This window comes from Peromyscus californicus, unplaced genomic scaffold (genome assembly GCF_007827085.1).
Source record: "Peromyscus californicus insignis strain IS unplaced genomic scaffold, ASM782708v3 Scaffold_2__1_contigs__length_46816999, whole genome shotgun sequence".
Taxonomy (NCBI): domain Eukaryota; kingdom Metazoa; phylum Chordata; class Mammalia; order Rodentia; family Cricetidae; genus Peromyscus; species Peromyscus californicus.
This window is the reverse complement of record NW_026294540.1, coordinates 12,937,752-12,960,786: the sequence shown is the minus strand read 5'-3', so window position 1 is coordinate 12,960,786 and position 23,035 is coordinate 12,937,752. Positions and strand designations below refer to the sequence as shown.

Below are 23,035 nucleotides of genomic sequence, written 5' to 3'. Positions count from 1 at the left end.
CTGGGCTACATGAGAACTTGTCTCAAAAAGGGGAAAAAATAAAGAAACATATAAATAACATAGGGCTGGGGAAGAGATAAGGGGGCAGATATTTTTCTGGAAAACACTCCCCACGTCAGCATGCGCTTGTGAATGCTCAGCTGTACCTCCAGCCTCTTCTTGCCTTTCCTTGGGTCAGAGAAGCCTCTTCCGGGCTGTTCTGTGGCCTCAAAAAGTCCCCTCTCTCAAGATGCCGTGGCTGATCTTTGGGGGTGATATCTGAGTTTTGAAGTGAAAGCTCTAAGTGAGGGCTGTTTACTTTTTGGGGTGTGGGGGGGGTTGGAGCTGGCCTTGTGCTTGCTGCCTTCCAGGAAGAAGGAGGGACTCCACTCTCTTCTGATGAGTCACGGGGAGAGAAACTTCCAATGTTTGCAGACATGTCAGCCAAGCCTCAGCTTCCTGGGGCTCTCTGCCCAGCCCCTATCAGGGCTCACTGAGCCCACCTGAGAAGCCTTGGTGGTGGTGGTGGTGGTGGTGGTGGTGGGGTCATTGGGATGAGAGGGTCTGCCACCACCTGAGGTGAAGAGCCGTCAAGAGAAGGGAACAGTTGTGTATCTCTGGACTCTAGCAAGTGAGGCACTGGAGAGGACCTTCTGCGGGGAGCTCTGCCTACAAACCAGGCCCTGCTCTGCGTGATGTAAGAAGGTCAGGGACAGGAAGTGGGCTTTTGGAGCTACAAGGCAGCTCGGTTGGTGAAGCACCCGCTATGCTCCGAGTTGGCTCCCCAGAACCATAAATCAGAACTGCAAATTACCCTGTACTTTCCCAAGAGGCCTGCCCTCTGCAGAGGATCTTCAGTGGACCTCCGACCCCAAGGTGGACACCCAGACCCATGGGTGAAGGGTATTGCAGGAAAGACGGCAGGGCCTGGGTGAGGAGAAGTTTGCAGGGGTCTTCCTCTCCAGGAAGACGAAGGAGGAGCGGGCTGGAGAGGGTTGGAGCTGCTGGCGGTTTGCTGGGATCCTCTGCTCCTCAGCTCAGACTGCTGGAGCCAGATGGGACTCATGACGCTCCCAGATGGAACGGATCAGGCATGTCAGACACACTTCTCTCAGGATACACAGTGTTCCCCTCCTTCCCCCTCGCCAAAATGAGGAACCGCAAGGTGACTCCAGCGGGCGGCCAGGCCCCGGGGAATCTGGGGAGAGCTATCAGGTGGCTAGAGCGGGATCACAATAGACGTGCTCACCTTGCTCACCAGCTGCCAATCACCCTTTCTGCTATTGTGGGACATCAAGGGACCGAGCGATCCTGTTCTAGGAATTTGTCCACGGCAACCCTATCTGCGGCTTGCTCTGTCTGTCCTTGGATTCCTGCCAGCCTGAAACTCTACCTGTCCACTGCTGCTACCCCTACTGGGGAGCAGGGCCTTGGCATTCGCCGGGCCCTGAGCCTCGAGCTTGCCTCGGAGAGTCTCATGGACTAGTGAGAATGTGTTCCATCACTCAGTTTTTGGTTGGGCTAGGAGACCCAGTGAGTCTTCCCTGTGATTAGGAATGTCACCGTTTAAGGTTTAAACACCTTGGGGGAGCTGGTTGGGGAAGAAACGAGCAGAGAGATGTTTCCACAAAAAATAAAAGAGCACGCCGCTGAGTGGGAGGGCTGAGACCCTTTAGCCCTCCCCATTAGTGTCCCCAGCATCTAGCATAGTGCCCAGGGTGCTGCTGGTACCAGCACATATCAGACCAATTAATTAACCAAATGTTGTTGCTGGGGGGGGCACATGAGTGGGGAGAGACCAAAGTGTTACCATCTTCAGGAAGAAAGAAAAAAGGAGAGACAGACAGACAGACAGCCATATAGCAGTGCTAAGCAGAGCATCGTGGGATGGTTTTCAAAGCTGTGGCTCTATATTTAAAGTGTATCCCTTGGGGTTGGGGATTTAGCTCAGTGGTAGAGCGCTTCAAGGTCCTGGGTTCAGTCCTCAGCTCCGGAAAAAATAAAATAAAATAAAAAATAAAAATAAAGTGCATTCCTCTTTCAGGGAGCCACAGCTTTGAAAACCATCCCACAATGCTCTGCTTAGCACTGCTATATGGCTGTCTGTCTGTCTGTCTGTCTTTCCTTTTTTCTTTCTTCCTGAAGATGGTAACATTTTGGTCTCTCCCCACCCATGTGCCCCCGCCCCCAGCAACAACATTTGGTTAATTAATTGGTTTGATATGTGCTGGCACCAGCAGCACCCTGGGCACTATGCTAGATGCTGGGGACACCAAGGGGGAGGGCTAAAGGGTCTCAGAGCAAGTGATTATCACACGTTTATCTGGTTACTTGTTCTTTCTTGAGGGTCCCCGATCTCCTGGGGCTTATAATTTGTTGTAAGGAGAGAGATGACTGTGAGTGATTCGCCATGTTATTACTCGCGGGTGAGTTTGCCCATTCCTTCCACCCTGAGCCTGAACTTCTCGGTCCTGGGTATGCTGTATTATTTATGGCTCCCTTCTCAAAAGGATGTGACCATTCACTGACCCTTCTCTGGTTACTGTCACACGGGAACCCACGGCTTGGATAGGCAGAGGAGATGTAGGCTGGCCGCTGAGTTCGGTGAGTCGGCAAGTGGGAATGTGTGTGCCGTGCGTATGTGGGTGGGGTTAAAGAATGGGAGAGAATGGAGATAGGGGAAGAATGGCAAGTCCTGGGCCTTGGTACCCCCAAGATTCAGAGTGATGCGGAGAGGGGCACAGGAGGAGGTTGAAAAGGATAGAAGGGAAGCCGAGTGACCGCGGTGATGTGAGGAAGGGCTCCGATAGGGCCAAGCTGCAACATCTAGTGCTGTGCAGGCAGATCTCCGCGAGTTCCAGGACAGCCAGGGCTACATAAGGAGACCCTGTCTCAGAAGGAAGGAGATAAATCAATGAAATCAGCTTGCTCAACTGGTGAGTTACTGGCTGGAGTGGCTGGGAACCGCATCTGCCACCACCTGGGACAGTTGGGAGGTGGAGGTGACTCATAGCTGATCAGCCATTGTTAGTCTGGAGCTGGCTCCCAGGAAGTTCCTCCTTCTTCAGCACCAGCTAAGAGTCGGAGTTTTGCAGTCAGCCTTGCGAGGAAGCCAGCCACAGGCAGGGGGAGGAAGATTCTAGAAAAGACGCCCTGTGAAGTCGTTCAGATTTCTCAGATGTTACTCTTTTTTTTTTTTTTTTTGGTTTTTCGAGACAGGGTTTCGCTGTGTAGTTTTGCGCCTTTCCTGGAACTCACTTTGTAGACCAGGCTGCCCCGAACTCACAGAGATCCGCCTGGCTCTGCCTCCCGAGTGCTGGGATCAAAGGCGTGCGCCACCACTGCCCGGCTCAGATGTTACTCTTGTGGCATGTAGAAACAGTGATGATCGCAAAGTGCTGGTGTGTTTGTGTGTTCAGAGACACGAGTTATGCTCGAGTGAATTTGTCTTCCCACAAAGACTGGCAGAATGGCGATTTGGGGTTGTGGGCAAGGACTCCAGAACATAGCTCTCCCATTCAATTCTTTTTTTTTTTTTTCTGAGACAGGGTTTCTCTGTGTAGCTTTGGAGCCTGTCCTGGAACTCACTCTGTAGACCAGGCTGGCCTCGAACTCACAGAGATCCACCTGCCTCTGCCTCCTGAGTGCTGGGATTAAAGGCGTGCGCCACCACCGCCTGGTTTCCCATTCAATTCTTATGGACAGCCAAGAGTCCACGGGGCACACCTATAATCCTAGCATTCAGGAGCCTGGGGCAGAAGGATCTTGAATTTACAGCCCGCATTTCAATAGTGTGGCCTTTTCAGCCATCATCACTCAGCAAGCACACGCCCAGAGCAAGCAAGAGGTGGCAGATGGGATCCTGTCAGAGGTCTTGGCTCCTTCTGGCCTCTCAGTGTAAGCATTTCGTGATGCCAAGTCTGGTCCTGTTGCTTAAATAGGTATTTCTCGAGGTACATGACCTTCAAGTCAGCTGACTATATCAACCAGAGGAAGGGTGACGTTCCAACACTGTATGTCAAACTGTCAGGGCTAGGATAAATAGGCAGGAACACCCTTCAGGATCTTTCCTTTTTGACTTTGGAACCTCTGGTCAAAAGATTTATAAAATGCTGGAGAGATGGCTAGACAGTTAAGAGCACTGGCTGCTCTTCCAGAGGTTCTGAGTTCAATTCCCAGCACCCACGTGGTGGCTCACTACCATCTGTAGCAGGATCTGAGGCTCTCTTCTGGCATAAAGGCATACACACAGAGAGAGCACTCATATGCATAAAATAAGTAAATCAATTAAAAAAAAAGATTTCTAACAATTGAAGAATCACATGCAGCCAATTAGTTATTTTTAACCTGGGATGAGTCACTAAAAGGCCTGTTGGCTAGTGACATAGACATCCTGCCTGTTAAACTGTGTGTAAATCAAATCTGGGATGGATCACTAAAACGGGTTGGGGGCGGGGCTGGAGAGAGAGCTCAGTGGTAGAGAGCACTTATTGTTGCAGAGGACCTGGATTCAGTTCCCAGCACCCACATGGTGTAACCATCTGTAATTCCAGTGGCAGAACGTCCGATGCCTTCTTTTGGCCTCCAAGGGCACAAGGCAGGAATATAGGGCACATAATATGAGGGGGAGACACTCATACATACAAATACATTTACATTTTTTTCATTTTTTCCCTGTTACTGAAAACAGATTCTTTTCTCATATAATATAGCCTGATTATGGTTTCACCTCCCTCTCCTCCTTCCAGTTCCTTCCCGTCTCCCCTGCCCTCCACATCCACTCCCTTTGTGTCTCTCATTAGAAAAGAACAGGTTTTTAAGAGAGAACCACCAAACATGACCAAACAAAATATAATAAGATGAAGCAAAAACTACCATAAAAATATGGAACGCTTCACAAATTTGCATATCATCCTCTCACACAGCCCATGCTAATCTTCTCTGTATTGTTCCAATTTTAGTATATGTGCTGCCAAAGTAAGCTTAAGTTGAAATTTTTTTTTGAGAGAGAGAGAACACATAATGCTCTTGCAGAGGACTGGAGTTCTTTTCCCAGCACCCATATTGGATTGCTCACGAGCTATAACTCCAGTTCCAGGGGATCTGATGCCTTCTTCTGGCCCCCTCAGGCACCTGCACTCATGTGCACATACCCCACACACAGATATACGCACAAACACACAGTTAAAATAAAATAAATCTGGGGGCTGGAGAAATGTCTCAGTGGTTAAGAGCACTCGGCTGCTCTTCCAGAGGACCCGGGTTCTATTCTCAGCATCTACTTGGTGGCTCACAATCATCTGTGACTCCAGTCCCAAGGAATCTGATGCCTTCTTCTGGCCTCCAAGGGTACCTGGCAGGCACATAGTGGTGCATAGGCATACATGCAAGCAGAGCACTCATTCACATTAAAAAAAAAAAAAACTTTTAAAAAAGGCTTGGAGGGCTGGAGAGATGGCTCAGAGGTTAAGAGCACTGGCTGCTCTTCCTGAGGTCCTGAGTTCAAGTCTCAGCAACCACATGGTGGCTCACAACCATTCATAATGAAATCTGGTGCTTTCTTCTAACATGCAGGCAGAACACTGTATAATAATAAATAAATAAAATCTTAAAAAAAAAGGCTTGGCAGTGAAAACTCAAAAAGATCATAATAAGTACAAAAGCATTCATTTATAGGCAGGCTCCGTGCCTGGGATGCACAAAAATCAACAAGCTAAGTATACCATAAATAGATTTAACAGTACTATGGTCTGCATGTAAAGGACTTGGTTTGAGCTAGCTGCTAACACTACAGTGTGTGACTGGAAGGCTTCAGACAGAGGTGGGTCATGCTCAGAGTTGTGTGCTCAGTATTGGGCGTGTCCAGAGGTGCTGAGGGGCTGAGACCCGGGCTATAGGAAAACAGCATCGATGCCCCGCTGCTCTTTATAGTTAGAAAAGGAGACATGAATTCAATAAAGATCTTGCCATACTCAAAGGGATCACCTACTCGAGGGATTAAGCTTGTTCAGGGTGTTTTCAGAGAGCTAAATAAGAACGGATGTAGCTAAGAGAAGGTGGATTCTGCCCAGAATGGAGCTGCTTTAATGGTTAGAGCTGTCCAAATATGGAGCAGACTGCCTCATGTGGCCTCCACCACTTCACAGGAGGCCTGCAGAGGGCTGAGAACTGGTCGGGCCTCTTTTGCATGTCACCTCCTGGCCTTTTTTTTTTTTTTTTTTTTTTTTTTTAATCTGAATAGCTTTTTAAACTAACCTGCCTTTTATTAGCTAATGTCCTCCTTTATTGATGCCTCAGACAGTCTTGGATCCCACTTCATCTTTCTGCATCCCACTCTCTCCTTTCCCTTTTCCGATGTCCTCAAGTGATTAAGTACGTGGCTAGGAGCCTTGCTGGAAGGCCGGGTAACCTTTCTTATTAAAGCCTTGCAAACAAGGAGTGAGGACAGCGCTGTGCATACAACAAACTGAGCCCCAATTTTCTCTTTTTTTGAAAAGGCAGGTTCTCACTATGTAGCCTTGGCTGCCCTGGAACTCGCACTGTAGACCAGGCTGGCCTTGAACTCACAGAGCTCTGCCTGCCTCTGCATCCTGAGTACTGGGATCAAAGGTGTGCACCACCATGCCCTTTCTATTTCTTCTTCTTTTTTTTTTTAACTTTTTTATTTTATGTGCACTGGTGTGAGGGTGTCAGATCCCCTGGAACTGGAGTTACAGACAGCTGTGGGCTGCCATGTGGGTGCTGGGAATTGAACCCCGGTCCTCTGGAAGAGCAGCCGGCGATCTTAACCTATGAGCCATCTCTCCAGCCCCTGCTTCTTTTTTTTTTTTTTTTTTTAACTGAGATAAATCCTTTATTTATTCATGTTTCTCTCACCTTTGTTTCTAGATAAGAGTAACCGGGGAGTGGGGAGTCTGCCTTTGGGAGTCTGGGCTCATGATCAGTTTTGCCAACCTCTAAGCAAGGGGTCTCCGGCATACCAAGAGACTGGGAAACAAAGGCCTGTCTGGTATGATAACATGCCTGGGGGCCATGCTGAGCTAAAATAAAATCAAACTAGTTGTTTAAGGGAGCATTCCAGCCTTCAGTAAAAACAAACAAACAAACAAACAAACAAGCACTTGCAAAGAACATTCCAGAAGGGCAATGGAATGTGGTAGCAGTGCCTATGAGAATATAGACCACGGTCATCTCCGACAGCCCTGTAAAGTCGTTTTTGCCTTCTTTTTGTTTTAAACCTGTTTCATAGCCATGCTCATAAAGGCAAACGGCTTAGAGGCGGTCCGGTTGGCTCATGAATTGAAATCAATCAGAGTCCAGCAGACGTTTGCTGAGGCCTCGGTGCTGGCACAGCCCTTTGAGGGTTACTGATGGGTTGGGAAGGGTGGGGACTCTCATTCACTTAAACTGCAGGTACTCCATAAATGATGAGCGGATGATGCCGGGGAATGACAAGACGGACCAGCTGTGTTCTCATAGAGCTCATATCTGGGTGCCCCACTAGGAGACGAGACGACGAGGGCTGTAAGCAACTAAACAAAAAAACACGCCGCATTTTCCATGGGCGAGTGCTTGGGGCAAGGGGACCTTGAATAATGTGATAGAGGGTGCCCTGGGGAAGGGAGCTGCTTCAGATAATAAAGCATCTTTCAGGAGGGGACGTATGAATGAAGAAGATAGCCTGAGGGAAGTACCAGGAGCTCCTGTTGTAAGATGCAATTGCAGCCCCGAGAGAGAGAGAGAGAGAGAGAGAGAGAGAGAGAGAGAGAGAGAGAGAGAGAGAGAGAGAGAGGAGAGAGAGGAGAGAGAGAGAGGGCTACAAGGGAAAAAAAAGAAAAAAAGAGGCCGGGCGGTGGTGGCGCACGCCTTTAATCCCAGCACTCGGGAGGCAGAGTCAGGTGGATCTCTGTGAGTTCGAGGCCAGCCTGGGCTACCAAGTGAGTTCCAGGAAAGGCGCAAAGCTACACAGAGAAACCCTGTCTCGAAAAACCAAAAAAAAAAGAAAAGAAAAGAAAAAAAGAAAGAAAGAAAGAAGCCGGGCGGTGGTGGCGCACACCTTTAATCCCAGCACTCGGGAGGCAGAGGCAGGAGGATCTCTGTGAGTTCGAGGCCAGCCTGGTCTACAAAGTGAGTTCCAGGAAAGGCACAATGCTACACAGAGAAACCCTGTCTCGAAAAACCAAAAAAAAAAAAAAAAAAAAAAAAAGAAAGACAACCTAGACCCAGTGAACGTCTCAGACAATTTCCAAACTGAGACAGGGCGCGATCTTCCTGCCCTCGGTGCCTCTTGCTGTTGGTGTGAAAAACATGAAGCCAGGCAGAACTGGAACACAAGGAGGCCGAAGACCCACCAGCGCTCCATCACCACACCCCCACCTTGCAGGCAGTCACCTGATCCTTCTGAAGAGGCTGTGACCTAACCAGTTTCCACCTTGCTTCTAGGGAGTGCATTGCTATACACTAGAATTTGTGTGTGTTTGTTTCGTGTAGGGTTCTGTTGGCCCTTTCCCAAGTATCAATCAGAACTGCATGCCAGCCTCCACTCCTTGGAAATAATTAAATGAAATGACGTACTTGATTTCTTTTTCAGTCGGGTAATGCACCGCGATTTGCATCTGTTGAAGGAATCTCTTAAGTCTTAAGGCCCAGCCCTATGGGAAGACTCAAGTGATTTTTATTTGGGGGGGGGGGGTCGTTGCTAAACACTCGAGTGGACAAAATGCTTTATTTTGCAACCGATTCCCTTCAGGAAGCTGCTCTTTGTGAGAATATTCGTGAATTCAATGCAGTGGTCCCCCGCCCCCCTGTTTAGTATGGCTTCCCACCTTCCTCTGCTTTTTAAATTTATTTTTTTTTATTATTTTTTTAGACAAGGTCCAACATCGTAGACTGGTTCTAAACTCATTAAGTGTCCGAGGACGACCTTGAACTCTCGATTGCTTCCACGTCTGCGTGCAGCGATCACAGGCGGACATCACATCACACCTGACTCAGTATGACCTCTTTATACTGGCAAAATTACATTTCGTGCTAGGCGCTGATCAGACCTCTCCGACACAGCAGATGATTTGTGGTTTAAGAATAGGTTTGAGACTGAAAGCTCCTTCTCTCCCATTGGGGGAAGTGGACGTCTGTATGGCAGCCTTCATTTTAAAGCCAAAGTCAAGCACCTTGCAGACGCAGAGCTGCTCCAGCATAACCTGTGACTTCTATGCAGACGTGTGTCAAAGGCTGTGTGGGCTCCTAAAAACGAAGTAAAACTTCCTCCTTCCTCCCGCAAGAGTGGGATTCCCTGTCGGGGTACAGAACCCGCAGGGGAAGGAAGGGCTGGTGTTGGCGTGCGATGGAGATGGGGCTCTCGGCCGGGGGTGTGGGATGCGGTGTTCCCGAGGCGACAGCTGAGCGATTTTTGGCTGTGTGGGAAGGGAACTGCGGAATTCCTCCCCTTGGTTGCTGGGGGTGGGTGGGGGTGGGGGCTCTCAAGGAGGAGGCATTAGGATTCAGAGCACGGGCTCGGGCTGTCCAGGGCGCAGAGGCGAGCCAAGGACACCCGTCCGAGCGCGCCTCGGTCGCCCGCGTCCCGGCACCTCCCTGCCACCCAAGCAGTCCCCCCCCCCCCCCAGCGGCGGGGGCACCGAGCGCAGAGCGCCCACCCGTGTGAGCCCCGCGCGCGCGGACGACCCGCGAAAGCCCCGGCCGAGAAAAAAAAAAAAAGTCGGGCTCGCCCCTCCGGCCCGGCCCCGGCCGCAGCGGGCCAAGCGCGGACCGGGAGGCGGCCTGCGCGCGCGCACGCCCTCGCGCGCGGCCTGGATCCGGGTTCCTGGGGGCGGCGCGCGGGAGGGGGCGGGGCCTGCCGGCGGCGTGGGGGCGCGCCTGGAGCGCGCGCGCGGGGCCGCGCGGGAGGGCGCCGGGGGGGGGGGGAGAAGGGGGCGGGGCCGCGCCGCCCGCGCCGCGCTGGGCGCTCTCGGCCAATGAGCGGCGTCCACATGCCGCGGCGGCGGCGAGAGGGGAGGCAGCGGCGGATAAATGCTATTAGAGCAGCCGCCGCCGCGGAGCCGTCCCCGACGCCACCTCCCGTCTCCTCCGCCGCCGCAGTGTTTCCTCCGTCGCTGTCGGGGGGGGTGCAGCGCTGAGGAGGGGCTCGTGCCAGGCGCGCCGCGCAGAGCTGCCGCTGCTGGTGCTGCTGCTGCTCCTCTGCGGCCGCCGCTCCGCCTCGCTCTCCTCCGCGCGCCGAGGGGCTCGCCCGGGCGCCCCTCCTCAGCCCCGGCGGGTCTCCCCTCCACGCAGCGGCGCCGCGGCGGCCTGGGCTTGCCCGCGGCCGGCTGGCAGCTGAGGCGACGCACCCTCGCAGCGCGGCGGGAGGCTCGCAAGCCCCCCTCGGGTGGGCTCGGCGCGGCCGGGCCGCGGGCGGCGGTTTCTAGGGGAGGGGGCTCCGGGTGATTCAGCGGCCGGTCAGGCGGAAGCGGCCGAGCAGCAGGAGGAGGAGGAGAAAGAGGAGGGGACAGCTGTCCGCGCCCGGGCGCCCGCGGTGGCACGAGCCCGCGGCCCGAGTGCGAGGCGGAGGCGAGGAGGCCGCGGGGACGCGAGGCGAGGCCGGCCGGGGCCCCCGCAGCCATGGAGAACGCTCACACAAAGACGGTGGAGGAGGTGCTGGGCCACTTCGGCGTCAACGAGAGCACGGGGCTGAGCCTGGAGCAGGTCAAGAAGCTCAAGGAGAGATGGGGCTCCAACGGTAGGTGCGGGGCGCCGGGGCTGCAGCGGCGCGGCGCGGCGCGGGCCCGAGCGCCGGGGAAGATGGCTGACCCGGGCTCCACCTCGTGGGGCTCGGCTCGGCTCGGCGCCCGACGGCTGCCAGAGGCCGGGGCGGTCCGCACGCGGGTCGGGGCCTCCCCCCTGCCACCCCCACGACCTCCAGGGGTCTCGAGCCGGTGACCTTCCCGGAGCGCAGCGAGCCCAGGGGTTGGTGGTGGGGGGAGAGGCTCCTGCGGCTGGGCTGATGTCCCCCCGCGGGTTTCCGAGGCGTCGGTGTAGTTGAGAACCCCTCGGACCGTTTCTTGTGCTCCCCAAAGTTAGACATCTGGCAGAAGGGATGACCCAGCATGGTCCCGGAGGCCCCGGGGAGCGGACGGGCAGGACCGTGGCCATTGATGACTGGGGCTGCATGGTTTTCTCGGGGTATCAGAGTGGAGAGAGAGAGAGAGAGAGAGAGAGAGAGAAAGGCTGGATGTTCATATACCCACATCTGTCTTTCAGAGCACGATGGTGGTGAATTTAGCAATTTTTTTTTTTAATAAAGGCGCTAATAACATGTCTGTATTTTTCTTTCCTCCCGACACGTTGGCTGGCGAATTTCGGCATTCTAGAATTACCAGCTGAAGAAGGTAAATCTTCATGTTACTTTGGAGAGACGGTGTGTGTGTGCGTGTGCGTGTGCGTGTGCGTGTGTGCGTGTGTGTGTGTGTGTGTGTGTGTGTGTGCACGCGCGCGTGTGCGGACACGGATTGATTGATGTAGACCATCAGAACAAATACGGTTTTTTTTTTTGTTTTTTGTTTTTTTCTTTAACAGGAAAAACCTTGCTGGAACTTGTGATTGAGCAGTTCGAAGACTTACTAGTTAGGATTTTATTGCTGGCAGCGTGTATATCTTTCGTAAGTATTCAGAGAAATATATTTTATCTGCCCATAAAAGCTGAAAGTGTTTCACTAATATACCAGAAAACAAATAATAGCCATTGAATTTCCATGTTTAAGAAAAATAATAATAACCTAGGTGTCAGAGATTAAAAAAAAAAAATGGTAGAAGCTATTTTGTAGAAAAAAAATAGATGACTCCTGACCGCAGGGTCGCTGACATTTTTAGCCTCAGAAAGTTTCTCGTGGCAAGGCCTTCTTTTCTGTTGGGTTCTTCCATTTGTTACCGCGTTGTGAGATCATGCTGAGATGATGTTGGGCCCTTTGTAAATAGAATGTACAAAGGGAATATTCCAGCGGCTTTGCCTTCCTGGTAGTGGCAAGGTGACAGTTGTGCCCGAACAGTGACAAGAAAGATGACAGCCGTGATGGCACCACTGTTGACCAAATTTGGTCACTGACCTTTAGGATGGCATCTAACCCGGACCCCTGTCTTGAGTGATTCCTAGAGCGAGAGAACAAAGTGCGGTACTCTTGGTTCTAAATATTAAAGAGGGGATGAAGGTAGAAGGGTTTTTTTGTTGTTTGTTTTTTTTGGTGTTTGTTTGTTTTTTGTGGTGTCGTTCCCCCCCCCCCCCCCTTCTGTACGTGCTTGAGCCCAGTGTGGTTGCTAAGAAACTAGTGAAATGCAGAGAGCTGTCTGAGAAAAACTAATAGAAGTGGCAAGGTTATTTCTAGGTTATTAACGTTTTTTCTCTGGTGTTCTTTTCACTGCATTCTTTTTTCTGGCCAGTGGACTTCTTTATAGTTTCCTTAAAACCGTGATCGTGGTACACAGATGGTCTTCACCTTCACGACACACAATGCTTTTTGTTCTTACAACATTTCATTCTTACACTGTGATAGGAAGTGAAAATCAATGAATCCTTGTTTCAAGGGCTCACAAAACTGACAGCTGTTGGGTTTCAATTACGTATATTCTCATGTAAATCTGACCTAGGGGTCATGCGGTCATGAAAGCACCAGCAGAGAGGACTTAGTAGGTTCAGGTGAAGGGAAGGTTTATTTTTAGCTATTTTTAAAATAAATATTGGTGACCTTTAGGAGCAGTTGTGTACATGAATTTTGCCATGAAACTTGACCATGTCATGTTAGCTAAGTGTTGTGTGGCCATCACTACTAGTTCAGTTCTCAAGAATCTTACCTGTGGTTTTCATTGAATACAATTTAGACTCCCATAGCAAACCATTCAGTATATTACTGAGTCCCTCACTCTATACCACTTACATATCTTTTTGTGATTTTTAAAAATTTTGCCCTGTAAATGGCTGCATCATTGATAAATAGGCTAAATGAATAGAGTAGTTGTTGGGTTATAGTTTGAGTTTGTTGACATGAGGTAAAATATACATTTGGGGAGCTTTCAGGGTTTGTATTTATGCAGGCTATGTAATTCTGAAAGTTAAATGCTGGCACTCACTAAGGTCTTCAGGGACTGAGAAATAACTAGCTGATACATACAAGCCATAGACAAAATGCATTCCTGCTGGTTCCTTCTGTGTTACAGTTTAAAGCAATCTTTGAAATAGTGCCATTTGTCAATGAAAAAGTTACTGGCTATTGGATCTCGGGGTTTCAAAATTGTGAGTGGTCAGTTTGACTTTTTAGCAAGTAGTATTAATGATTGTAGGTGTATTTTACAATGGAGTAATTAGGAATTTGTTATTTTTAATCATTTTTCAAATTTTAACTTTTTTGTAATAGAGGATGTTTGTTAGTGTTTGTAGTTGAAATGTGAGTTCATTTTCAATAACTACTTGGAATTCTTGTTCAGGAAATGAACTGTTACATTTTTTTGTTATGGTTTGTTAAATGGCTAAAGAATAAATATAGGAAGTACTTCTTATAGAATTGACTTAATTGGCTTTGGTTTATTTGATGAAGATTGTGGATAGGTTAAGATACTGTTCCGAGGCTGCTCTAGAACTTATGTTACTGACTGTTAGTGTCCACACTGCAAGGTTGCCTTGTTTCAAAAGGTTCAGGAAACTGAGTCATCAGGACAGCATGGGCTAGAGTAAGACCCTATCTCAAAAGCTATAAAAATGGAAGAGAGAGAAATTGTGCTAGAAGGTGGGTTCTGTTGATACTTTTCATGGAGGGTTGATGGTGCTATGTGCTACTTGATCTGTCCTTTCCTTATTTCTCTTTATTTTTGTTACTGCCTGTGTGTGTGTGTGTGTGTGTGTGTAGTGTAGGGATTTGTGTGCTTGTTGAGGTATGGAGGTGCACTTGTGTGAATGTGTGTGCGTGCGGTGGCCAGAAGTTGACATCGGGTGTCTTGCTTAATGTCTGTTCACCTTATATATACTGAGTCAGGGTTTCTGGACTAAACCCAGAGTTCACTGATTCAGCTAGTTTAGCTAGCCAGCTTTCCCCAGGGATCTATCTCTACCTCCCAAGTGCTGTGATTACAGGCACTTTCTGACCTTTGTGAGTGAATGCCTGAGGTCTGAACCAGGTCCTTAAGCTCAGCCATCTTTCAGGCCCTGTTTTGAGACTGGTCTCAAACTCACTCTATATAGCCCAGTCTTATGCAATCCTCCTGCCTTACTTAGCCTCTTCGGTGCCAGGATTACAGGCTTGTGCCACCAACTTCAGTTTGTTATTTATTTTCATAGCTTCCAAATAAGAGCACTGACTTATTTGTGGTGGTCAGTATATTCTTACTGTCTTAACAGGAAAAACATGATCTTTGAATACTTAGATTCTTTTGCTGAAGTGAATAAGCAGTTCTCATAAATCATCAGATTTCTCCCCAGGTTAGAAAGATATTAATGATTTATTTCAAATATCAGACTAGTAAACTGTTAACTGCAGTTAATGTTTTGCTCTGGCAAAAAAATAGGAAGCTGCATTAATGTTTTACACTTGTGGCTCATGGGGGCAGTTTAATTTGTAGTATTCACCAAAGTTGTTTCTTTTAAAAAGATCAATTCCAATACGGTGGTGTGTGCCTATAATCTTTTAGTTAGGAGTTCAAGGCCATCCTTGGCTATACAGTGGATTTGATGAGGTTGGCCTGAGGTATATGAGGATGTCTCAGCAAAATGCATCTCCCTTTGCATATGGACATCAAATTTCCTTAACTTGATGTCATTGACTGTTTCTCACTTGGATTCCCGTTCTCTAAGGTTACTAACTTTACCCTCCATATACTGCATCATCTGGTTGCGTAACTGGAATGCCTACCCACTCTTCCCCTCCCCCAGTAGAACACCTGACACAGACACGGGGAATATGGTGCCTGTTACTTTGAAGACTGCTGTTGAGAAAGTAAAGGGGCTGTGATAAGAGACTTGTCTAGGGAAGAGGAGCACAGGCTTTTAGAAGGTAACCGTTGGGTAAAGAGCTGAAGGAGAGGTGAGTGTCTTAGGGCTGTGATGGCATTGGCATTAGCTGACCTATCTAGACCAGGGTGGCACCTACCGATGATGGAGATCAGCATAGGTTTCTTTATTTACTCTTTGCCCTGTTTCCTGTTTTACACTGCTTATATTGATTCTAAAATAGTCTTGTTGTTTTGAGACAATGTCTCTTCTTACAGTCCTGGCTATCCTGGAGACCAGGGCGATGTAGACCATGCTGGCCTAGAACTCAGGAAGAGCCTCTTGCCATCAAGCTGAGCCCTATGCTTTCTCAGTGTCTCACATACAGGAATGAATTTGTTTCTAGCATTTTGAGGCATTGATAAAACATGGGATCTGTTTTTGCTTTGCTTTATTCAGTGATATACAGGAAGCATTTAATAGTGTACTTTATGGTGATTTAATTTTTTTGTTTTTATTTTCTTAAAATATAATTTAAAAGTTGATTTGAAGAGGAAACATTAATGTCTTTCCCCACTTTCCCTACTATGAGGATAGAATCCAGGGCCTTGAGCACACTAGGGAAGTGTTCTGCTACTGACTTTAACTTCAGTCATGTTGTGTTTTGTGTGTGTGTTTGGGTTGGTTGGTTGGGGAGGAGACAATCTCACTGTTTGGCCTTGGCTAGCCTGGACCTATCAGTGTAGACTTGAGATCAAATCAGTGTAGACTTGAGATCTACCTTGCTCTGCCTTCCGAGTGCTGGGATCAAAGCTGTGTTGGTTTTCAAGGTACTGTATTACTATATGGCAAGGACTCTGTTCCTCCTGCCCTGGCCTCCTGTATCCTGGGATTATAGGTGTGTATTGCCATGCCTAACTCTGGTATAGTTTTTTTTTTTATTTTTTAGATTTATTTATTATGTATACAGTGTTCTTCCTGCATGTATGCCTGCAGACCAGAAGACTACACCAGGTCTCATTATAGTTGGTTGTGCCACCGTGTGGGTGCTGGGAAGAGCAACCAGTGCTCTTAACCTCTGAGCCATCTCTCCAACCCCCTGGTATTTTTTTTTTTTTTTTTAAAGTTTATATAGAAGAGAATGAATTCTAATTCTTGTTAGGTTTGTTTGTTTTCAAGGAAGATGAAAATAGCCCTTCTGGGGCTGGAGAGATGGCTCAGGGGTTAAGAGTGCTGACTCTTCTTCCAGAGGACCTGAGTTCAATTCCCAGCACCCACATGGCAGCTCACACCTGTCTGAAACTCCAGTTTCTAGGGGACCCTGACACACATGGCAAAAACACAAATGCACATAAAAATAAAATATATTTTAAAAAAAGAAAGAAAGAAAAGAAAATAGCCCTTCTGATATGTCTTTTTTCTTTAGGTTTCTCTTTTCTTTTTTTGGTTTTTCAAGACAGGGTTTCTCTGTGTAGTTTTGGTGGCTGTCCTGGAACTCACTCTGTAGCCCAGGCTGGCCTCGAACTCACAGAGATCTGCCTGCCTCTGCTTCCCGAGTGCTGGGATTAAAGGCGTGCGCCACCACCGCCCGGCTTCTTTTGGTTTTTCAAGACAGGGTTTCTCCGTGTAACATCCCTAACTGTCTTGGAACTCACTTTGTAGACTAGACTGGCCTTGAACTCAGAGATCCACCTGCCTCTGCCTCACGAATTCTGATGGTTCTTTTAGGCAGGTGGTGCTGGCATTGAACCTGGGCCTCTCTGCAGTCACTCTCCCACTAGACTATACCAGCTTCTTTGCGTTCTGGATGGTCTTGAGAGTTCAGCCCTAGCTGAGTATAGTAGCACACAACTTTAATCCCAACACTCAGGAGGCAGAGGTAGGTAGTTGAACTCTGTGAGTCCACAGCCAACTGGTCTACATAGAGAGCTTCAGGCCAGCCAGCCAAGGATACACAGTGAAACCCTGCCTCAGAGAGAGACAGACAGAGAGAGAGTGAGCTCAGCCCACAATCCCAATGGCATAAGTTGGCCACCCTCCCAATATATAGCAGAACATGCCTTTTTGCCTTAGAACAAAATTTGCTTTGTTATTCCAATTAGAAGTTAGTAGTGCCAGGTTAAATGTGGGGGCATATACCTGTAATACCAGCCATGAGAAAACTTGAGGCAGGAAGATGGCTATAAGTTGGAGGTCAGCCTGGCTAGAGCAAGACCCAGGAAAACAGGAAAGTTAGGGGACTGGAGAGATGGCTCAGTAGTACTTGTTACAGTTGTAGAAGACCTGGTTTGGTTCCCAGCACCTGGCTCAGGTGGTTCAAGTGATCTGTAATCCAGTTCTGAAGGTCCAGAACTTTTCTGGATTCCGTGGGTACCAACATGCATGTGAATATACGTACACACACACACAGAGAAAAAATTTAAAAAATTGTAAGGGTATTAGCGGTGCCATAGTGCCGTTTCTTGTGCATTGGGATCAAACCGCAGAACCTCATATCTCTTAGGAAAATGCTCTACTTCTGAGTTACATCCGAATCCAGAGATTAACCCTGTGAATATCAACAGAAAGATCTCTCTTTTTTTTTTTTTTTTTTTTGGTTTTTCGAGACAGGGTTTCTCTGTGTAGCTTTGCGCCTTTCCTGGGACTCACTTGGTAGCCCAGGCTGGCCTCGAACTCACAGAGATCCGCCTGGCTCTGCCTCCCAAGTGCTGGGATTAAAGGCGTGCGCCACCACCGCCCGGCAGCAGAAAGATCTCTTAGCCTACACTACTTAGGCTTAAAGTAAAGTGAATGGTGACTTGGAACAGGGCTGGCAAATGTGAAGCTTTGAACTTCTGGATAATTGTAGGGGAGGTACTGTTACTGTAACAATACAGAGTTTGGAGGGAGAGGAAACACTTGGCCTAAAATGACACTGCAGCTCCCCTGTCCTCCTTTTCCGCTCCTTACTTGTGGAGTGTTGTGTGCTTGGTCTTATTTACTCAGTGTAAGACACTGAGCATCATCTAGGTCCTAGAGCCTCTTTGGAGCCCCTAGGGATACAGCTGTAATCAAAGGCAATACAAAGAAATCCTTTATGTTCAACCTATTTCCCCTTTTGTATAAATATATTTTGTGTAACTTAGGAAAAACCATAGTAAGTAACTAAACTGACCATACCATAAGACAGTATCTGTCCAGTTTTCTCTTAGACCTTCTCACCATCAGTCATTTTTGTCAGCACTATTTTCCCATTTGTATAACCTAACAGGATTTCTTACCAATAGAACAAACCATGAAGGACTGAAAAACAAAGTATGAGTGTAGATTGGCTTTTATCAGTTAAATGTGTTCTTCAATTTGAGGTATAGGATTTGAGTCTTTGGGTTGTTTATTGTTTTGAGATAGATTTTATTTTTATTTAAAAACTTTTTAGATTATTTTATTTTCTATGTATACGTGTGTATGTTTGTGTGACTATATGCCACATGTGTGTGGGTACCTCTAGAGGCAAGAAAGAGGTATGTCTGATCCCTTGAAGCTGGAGTTACAGGCAATTGTACGCTGTAATATGGCTGCTGGGAACTGAACTCTACTCCTAGAAGAGCAGCAGTCGGCTCTTAGCCACTGAGCTGTCTCTTTAATCTCAGACCTTTTTTTTTTAAGTACTCAAGAAACTGCTGTGGAGTTCCCCCTCACCCCTTGTACTGGGGAATGAGCCCAGAGGCTGGCTGGCATATGCTAAGCAAGAGCTGTAGCCATTGAACTATCTTCCCAGGCCTAAATGGTGGGTGGTCCTTAGATTTTAAATAGGTAGGTGCCATTCTTCCACCTTAATAGATTAGGCCATTAGTTTCTCATCCAACAGTAATTAATATATCTGTAGAACTTTCAAGGGTGGGTAGCCTGTGTTTTCTATTCAACAGGTCACATGGAAGGCAAGTTCAGAATTCTTCCATTTAATAAATATTAGTCCTGAGAACAGTGTGCATCTCTTGACTAGTAGAGGCTTGTTTTTACTCTGGTAGTTCTGACACTGCTCACCCCTTCTTCCTTCGCTTCATCTGTTAAGGGATGTTGCTTAAGTTGTCCCCAGGCTCGCCTGCCAAGAAGGAAATTCATACCCACTTGAACAAGGTGTGAGGCTTATCTTAGAGTTGCTAATGCCTCACTGACCTTTTGGAAAGGTCTCTGGTCACTTGTGAAATGGAGCAATTTTTCTTCTTTAAGAGCTAATTAAATTTCTTATTTCTGATATGTTCTCCTTGGCCAATGTTTGGAAGGCTGTATCAGCAGCTGTGATCCTGCATCTATCAAAATTTAACTTCCTAGAGAAGTTTTCATTCTGGCCAAGATTTTGGCCTTAGTACTGGGAATGCCCTGTTGAAACCTTGCTGTGCTATTTATCAAATTCATTCTGGTTTCTCCTGCCCTGCTTGTCAGTGGTAATTGGCAAGTGTCAGAGCCTGGGTACTTTCTGTTTGGTTTTTCTTTGATCTGATCCTTTGCTAATTCAATGTTATTCCTCTTTTAGAATTTCATATCACCTTAATTACCTTCTGGTCATTGGCTATTTGTGTTAAAAAAAAAATTTCATTGAGTACAAATACTATGTGGGTTCATTATTTTTGTTTTTTTTTTTTTCAAGACGGTTTCTCTGTGAAACAGTCCTGGCTGTCCTGGAACTCACTCTGTAGACCAGGCTGGCCTTGAACTCACAGAGATCCACCTGCCTCTGCCTCCTGAGTGCTGGGATTAAAGGCATGTGAACCCTGGCAGGGTTCATTATTTTTAACTTAATTTTACTTATAGCACAGGGTTTTGTGTGTGTGCATGTATGTATGTGTGTATACACACACACACACACACACATGCACGTATATATGTGTATGTTTGTTTTGAGACAGGGTTTCTATTATGTAGCTCTACCATGTAGACCATGCTAACTCAGAGATCCACCTACCTCTGCTTCCCAAGAGCGAGAATTAAATGGTGTGTGTGTGTGTGTACGTGTGTGTACACAGAGGTCAGATAACAACTTTATGGAGTTGGTTCTCTCCCTGAGCTTTTATGTGGATTCCAGGGATTGAACTCAGGTGGTCAGGCTTGTAGGGTAAGTGTCTTTCCCTGATAAGCCATCTTGGTAGCTCCCAGGTAATGTTTCAAAGAAAAGGTCTTCATTGTGAAATGTGTTCATTTTAAGCAACATCAACCACCACCTCCCGCTCCACACACACACAAAGCAAAAAGCCCACGTCCCAGACTGATGGAGGTTGCCAGGTTTCTGATAAAATTGCCACTGATGTTTGTCAGGACCTGGCCCTGGGTAATGGGAGGGAGCTTGTGTGCATATGTGACATGGACCTTGTATGGAGGTCAGAGGACAACTTTCAGGAGTCAGCTGTCCAGGTCCTTCCACTGTGAGTTCCAGAATTGAACTCAGATCATGAGGGTTGTACAGCAGGTGCTTTTACCCACTCGTCCATTTCATTTGCCCTCCTGGTTAACATTTAACCACTTAGATCACTGGTTCTCAACTTGTGGGTCGCAACCCCCTTGAAGGGTGAATGACCCTTTCATAGGGATTGCCTAGGACCATTGAAAAACACAGATATTTAATTACAGCTTCATAACAGTAGCAGAATTACAGTTATGAACACAACAGGAGAACTGTGTTAAAGGGTCGTAGTGTTAGGAAGGTGAGAACCACTGCCATCCATGCTCTTTTTTATTAACTCACTGTGTTATCTTTTTGTCGCCTTCATAATATCTTGGCTGTAGTTGGTGGGTGAGGACAGGGATCTTGCCATGTTGTCCCAAAGTCTGTTAATTACTTTCATCGTGTCTTGGCTATTAACTTGTAGTTGGAGTCAGGGCAAGGATCTTTGCATGTGCCTCAAACTGACAGTCTTCCTGCCTTGCCTTCCTAGCACAGATTAGATCAGGTTTTTGGTTTTGGTTTTTTGTTTTTGTTTTTTTTCCTTTATTTATTTTTCTGGAGCTGAGGACCGAACCCAGGGCCTTACGCTTGCTAGGCAAGCGCTCTACCACTGAGCTAAATCCCCAACCCCGGTTTTGTTTTTTTTGTAATTACATTTTGTTGTAATGTGTGTATGTGAGGTGTGTGCATATGTGTGTATCCATGCACATGCCTTTTGAGAGTAGTTTCTTTCCTTTTACTGTGATTGAATTTAGATTATGAGGCTTGGCAGCAGGCATTTTTACAGTATATGCCATCTCTCTGGCCCAATTTATTTAATTTATTTGGAGGGGAATTCTTGTGATTTCTGAAGTGCTGTATCGTAAGTATTGTGTGGTGAATAGACTTCAAAATACATTCCCAACTCAGAACAACTTTGTAATTCTGAGGTGACCTTCACTACCTCTGAGAAGTTAGGGAGATTAAGTTGCTCTACGTTGAATTTGAGTAAGTGGTCATTTTTTTTACCTCCAAATGTTTTCTTGTTTGTGTTTTGTTTTGTTTTGTTTTGTTTTCCAGTTTCTTAGACTGTAAATTCAGGCCATGTATGTCTATGACTTGATGTGAATTTTTAAGGAATTATTATTTGGTGTGTGTGGTGGTTTGCCTGCATGTATATCTGGGTATCACATATGTTCAGGGCCCTGGACACCAGAAAAGTGCATTAATCCCAACTGCTACTGGAGTTACAGATGATTATAAGCCAGTGTGTGGGTGTTGGGGATGGAACCTGGTTCTCTGGACTACCAACCAGTGTCTTAAACCTGAGTTATCTCTCCAGGCCCTGATGGTGAACATTAAATCACTGTGACTATTCATGTTTACCTGTTCACTTTTACTATAATAAAATCTCGAATTTTAAGGTTTTTTTCTTTTGAAATACATTTGAATTGAGTGAGATTCCTTCTTTCCACCAAAAAGACCCACTTTATTTGTGCTCTTTAATGGCATTAAAAAATAAATTAGCTCAAGCCTGGTGGTGGTGGTGTTCACCTTTAGTCCCAGCACTGGGGGCAGGGAGAGGCAGGGGCAGGCAGATCTCTGTGAGATCAAAGCCAGCCTGGAATACAAAGTGAGTTCCAGGACAGCCAGAGCTGTTATACAGAGAAACCCTGTATAACAAACAAACAAAAAAGTTGGTATCTTAACTCAGTTAAGAACAGGACATAAGCCAGGTGTTTCTGTAACTACATTTTGTATGTCTTTAAAGATGTAAGAAAAGGGTTTTTTCTATAACAATTCCTATAATGTGAGCCCCTTTTTATTATAAAATGTAGCTATGTCTAGAAGCACATTAACAAGTCTAACATCTGCTGCTGTTTTTCTTTTAGGTTTTGGCTTGGTTTGAAGAAGGAGAAGAAACGATTACAGCCTTTGTAGAACCTTTTGTAATTCTGCTTATATTAGTAGCCAATGCAATTGTGGGGGTGTGGCAGGTAAGCAAACAATCCTGCAGCCCTGTTATGTGTTACATTTTAGTAGTTTGTGTGATTTTAAACAGTAGTCTGGTGATTTTTTTGTTTTGTTTTGTTTTTATAAAGACAGGGTCTTTACATAGCTGTAGCTGTCTGGAACTAAAGTTTTGAATTTCTTTTTTTTTTTTTTTTAAATTAATTTATTTATTATGTATACAGTGTTCTGCTTGCATATATCCCTTCAGGCCAGAAGAGGGAGCCAGATCTCATTACAGATGGTTGTGAGCCACCATGTGGTTGCTGGGAATTGAACTCAGGACCTCTGGAAGAACAGCCAGTGCTCTTAACCTCTGAGCCATCTCTCCAGCCCAAGTTTTGAATTTCTAACCTAGACATATTTAAGGAGGCAGGCAGGCTGGTTTATCCGACTTGGTTTTTCTTCACACAGGAGAGAAATGCTGAAAATGCAATAGAAGCCCTTAAGGAGTATGAGCCAGAAATGGGCAAAGTGTATCGCCAGGACAGAAAGAGTGTGCAGCGCATCAAAGCTAAAGACATAGTCCCTGGGGATATTGTGGAGATAGCTGGTGAGTTGTTTATTACCATGTTTCTCTTCCTAGACTTTATTTCTAAGGTAAGGCCTTTTCTCTAGGTTCAGATTATATTTAGCTTTTTGTGTTTCCCATTTTTGGTTTGTTTTTTAAGTTTTGTGGAGATGGG

The 23,035-nt window shown here is 46.9% G+C and overlaps 2 protein-coding genes and 1 non-coding gene across 4 annotated transcripts in view; 2 read left to right on the top strand and 1 right to left on the bottom strand.

The window, feature by feature from the left end:
* Ift81 (intraflagellar transport 81) overlaps nt 1–9,395 on the top strand; it is a 206,187-nt gene extending 196,792 nt beyond the window's left edge. The window contains exon 20 of one of the 2 annotated variants that reach the window (XR_008222034.1): nt 8,849–9,395. The gene's annotated coding sequence lies outside the window, so the exon portion shown is untranslated. The remainder of the gene's footprint in view (nt 1–8,848) is intronic. The other variant, XR_008222035.1, reaches the window with a different exon arrangement.
* On the bottom strand, nt 4,858–4,960 carry LOC128121137 (U6 spliceosomal RNA). The gene has a single exon (XR_008222082.1). It is a non-coding gene; the product is annotated as a U6 spliceosomal RNA (small nuclear RNA).
* A 1,074-nt stretch (nt 9,396–10,469) lies between the features above and the next one.
* The window catches only part of Atp2a2 (ATPase sarcoplasmic/endoplasmic reticulum Ca2+ transporting 2), a 47,794-nt gene continuing 35,228 nt past the window's right edge, over nt 10,470–23,035 (top strand). The window contains exons 1-5 of the mRNA XM_052755328.1: nt 10,470–10,711; nt 11,343–11,360; nt 11,548–11,630; nt 22,232–22,336; nt 22,764–22,902. Coding sequence (XP_052611288.1) covers nt 10,594–10,711; nt 11,343–11,360; nt 11,548–11,630; nt 22,232–22,336; nt 22,764–22,902 — 463 coding nt within the window. The 5' untranslated portion in view covers nt 10,470–10,593. The remainder of the gene's footprint in view (nt 10,712–11,342; nt 11,361–11,547; nt 11,631–22,231; nt 22,337–22,763; nt 22,903–23,035) is intronic.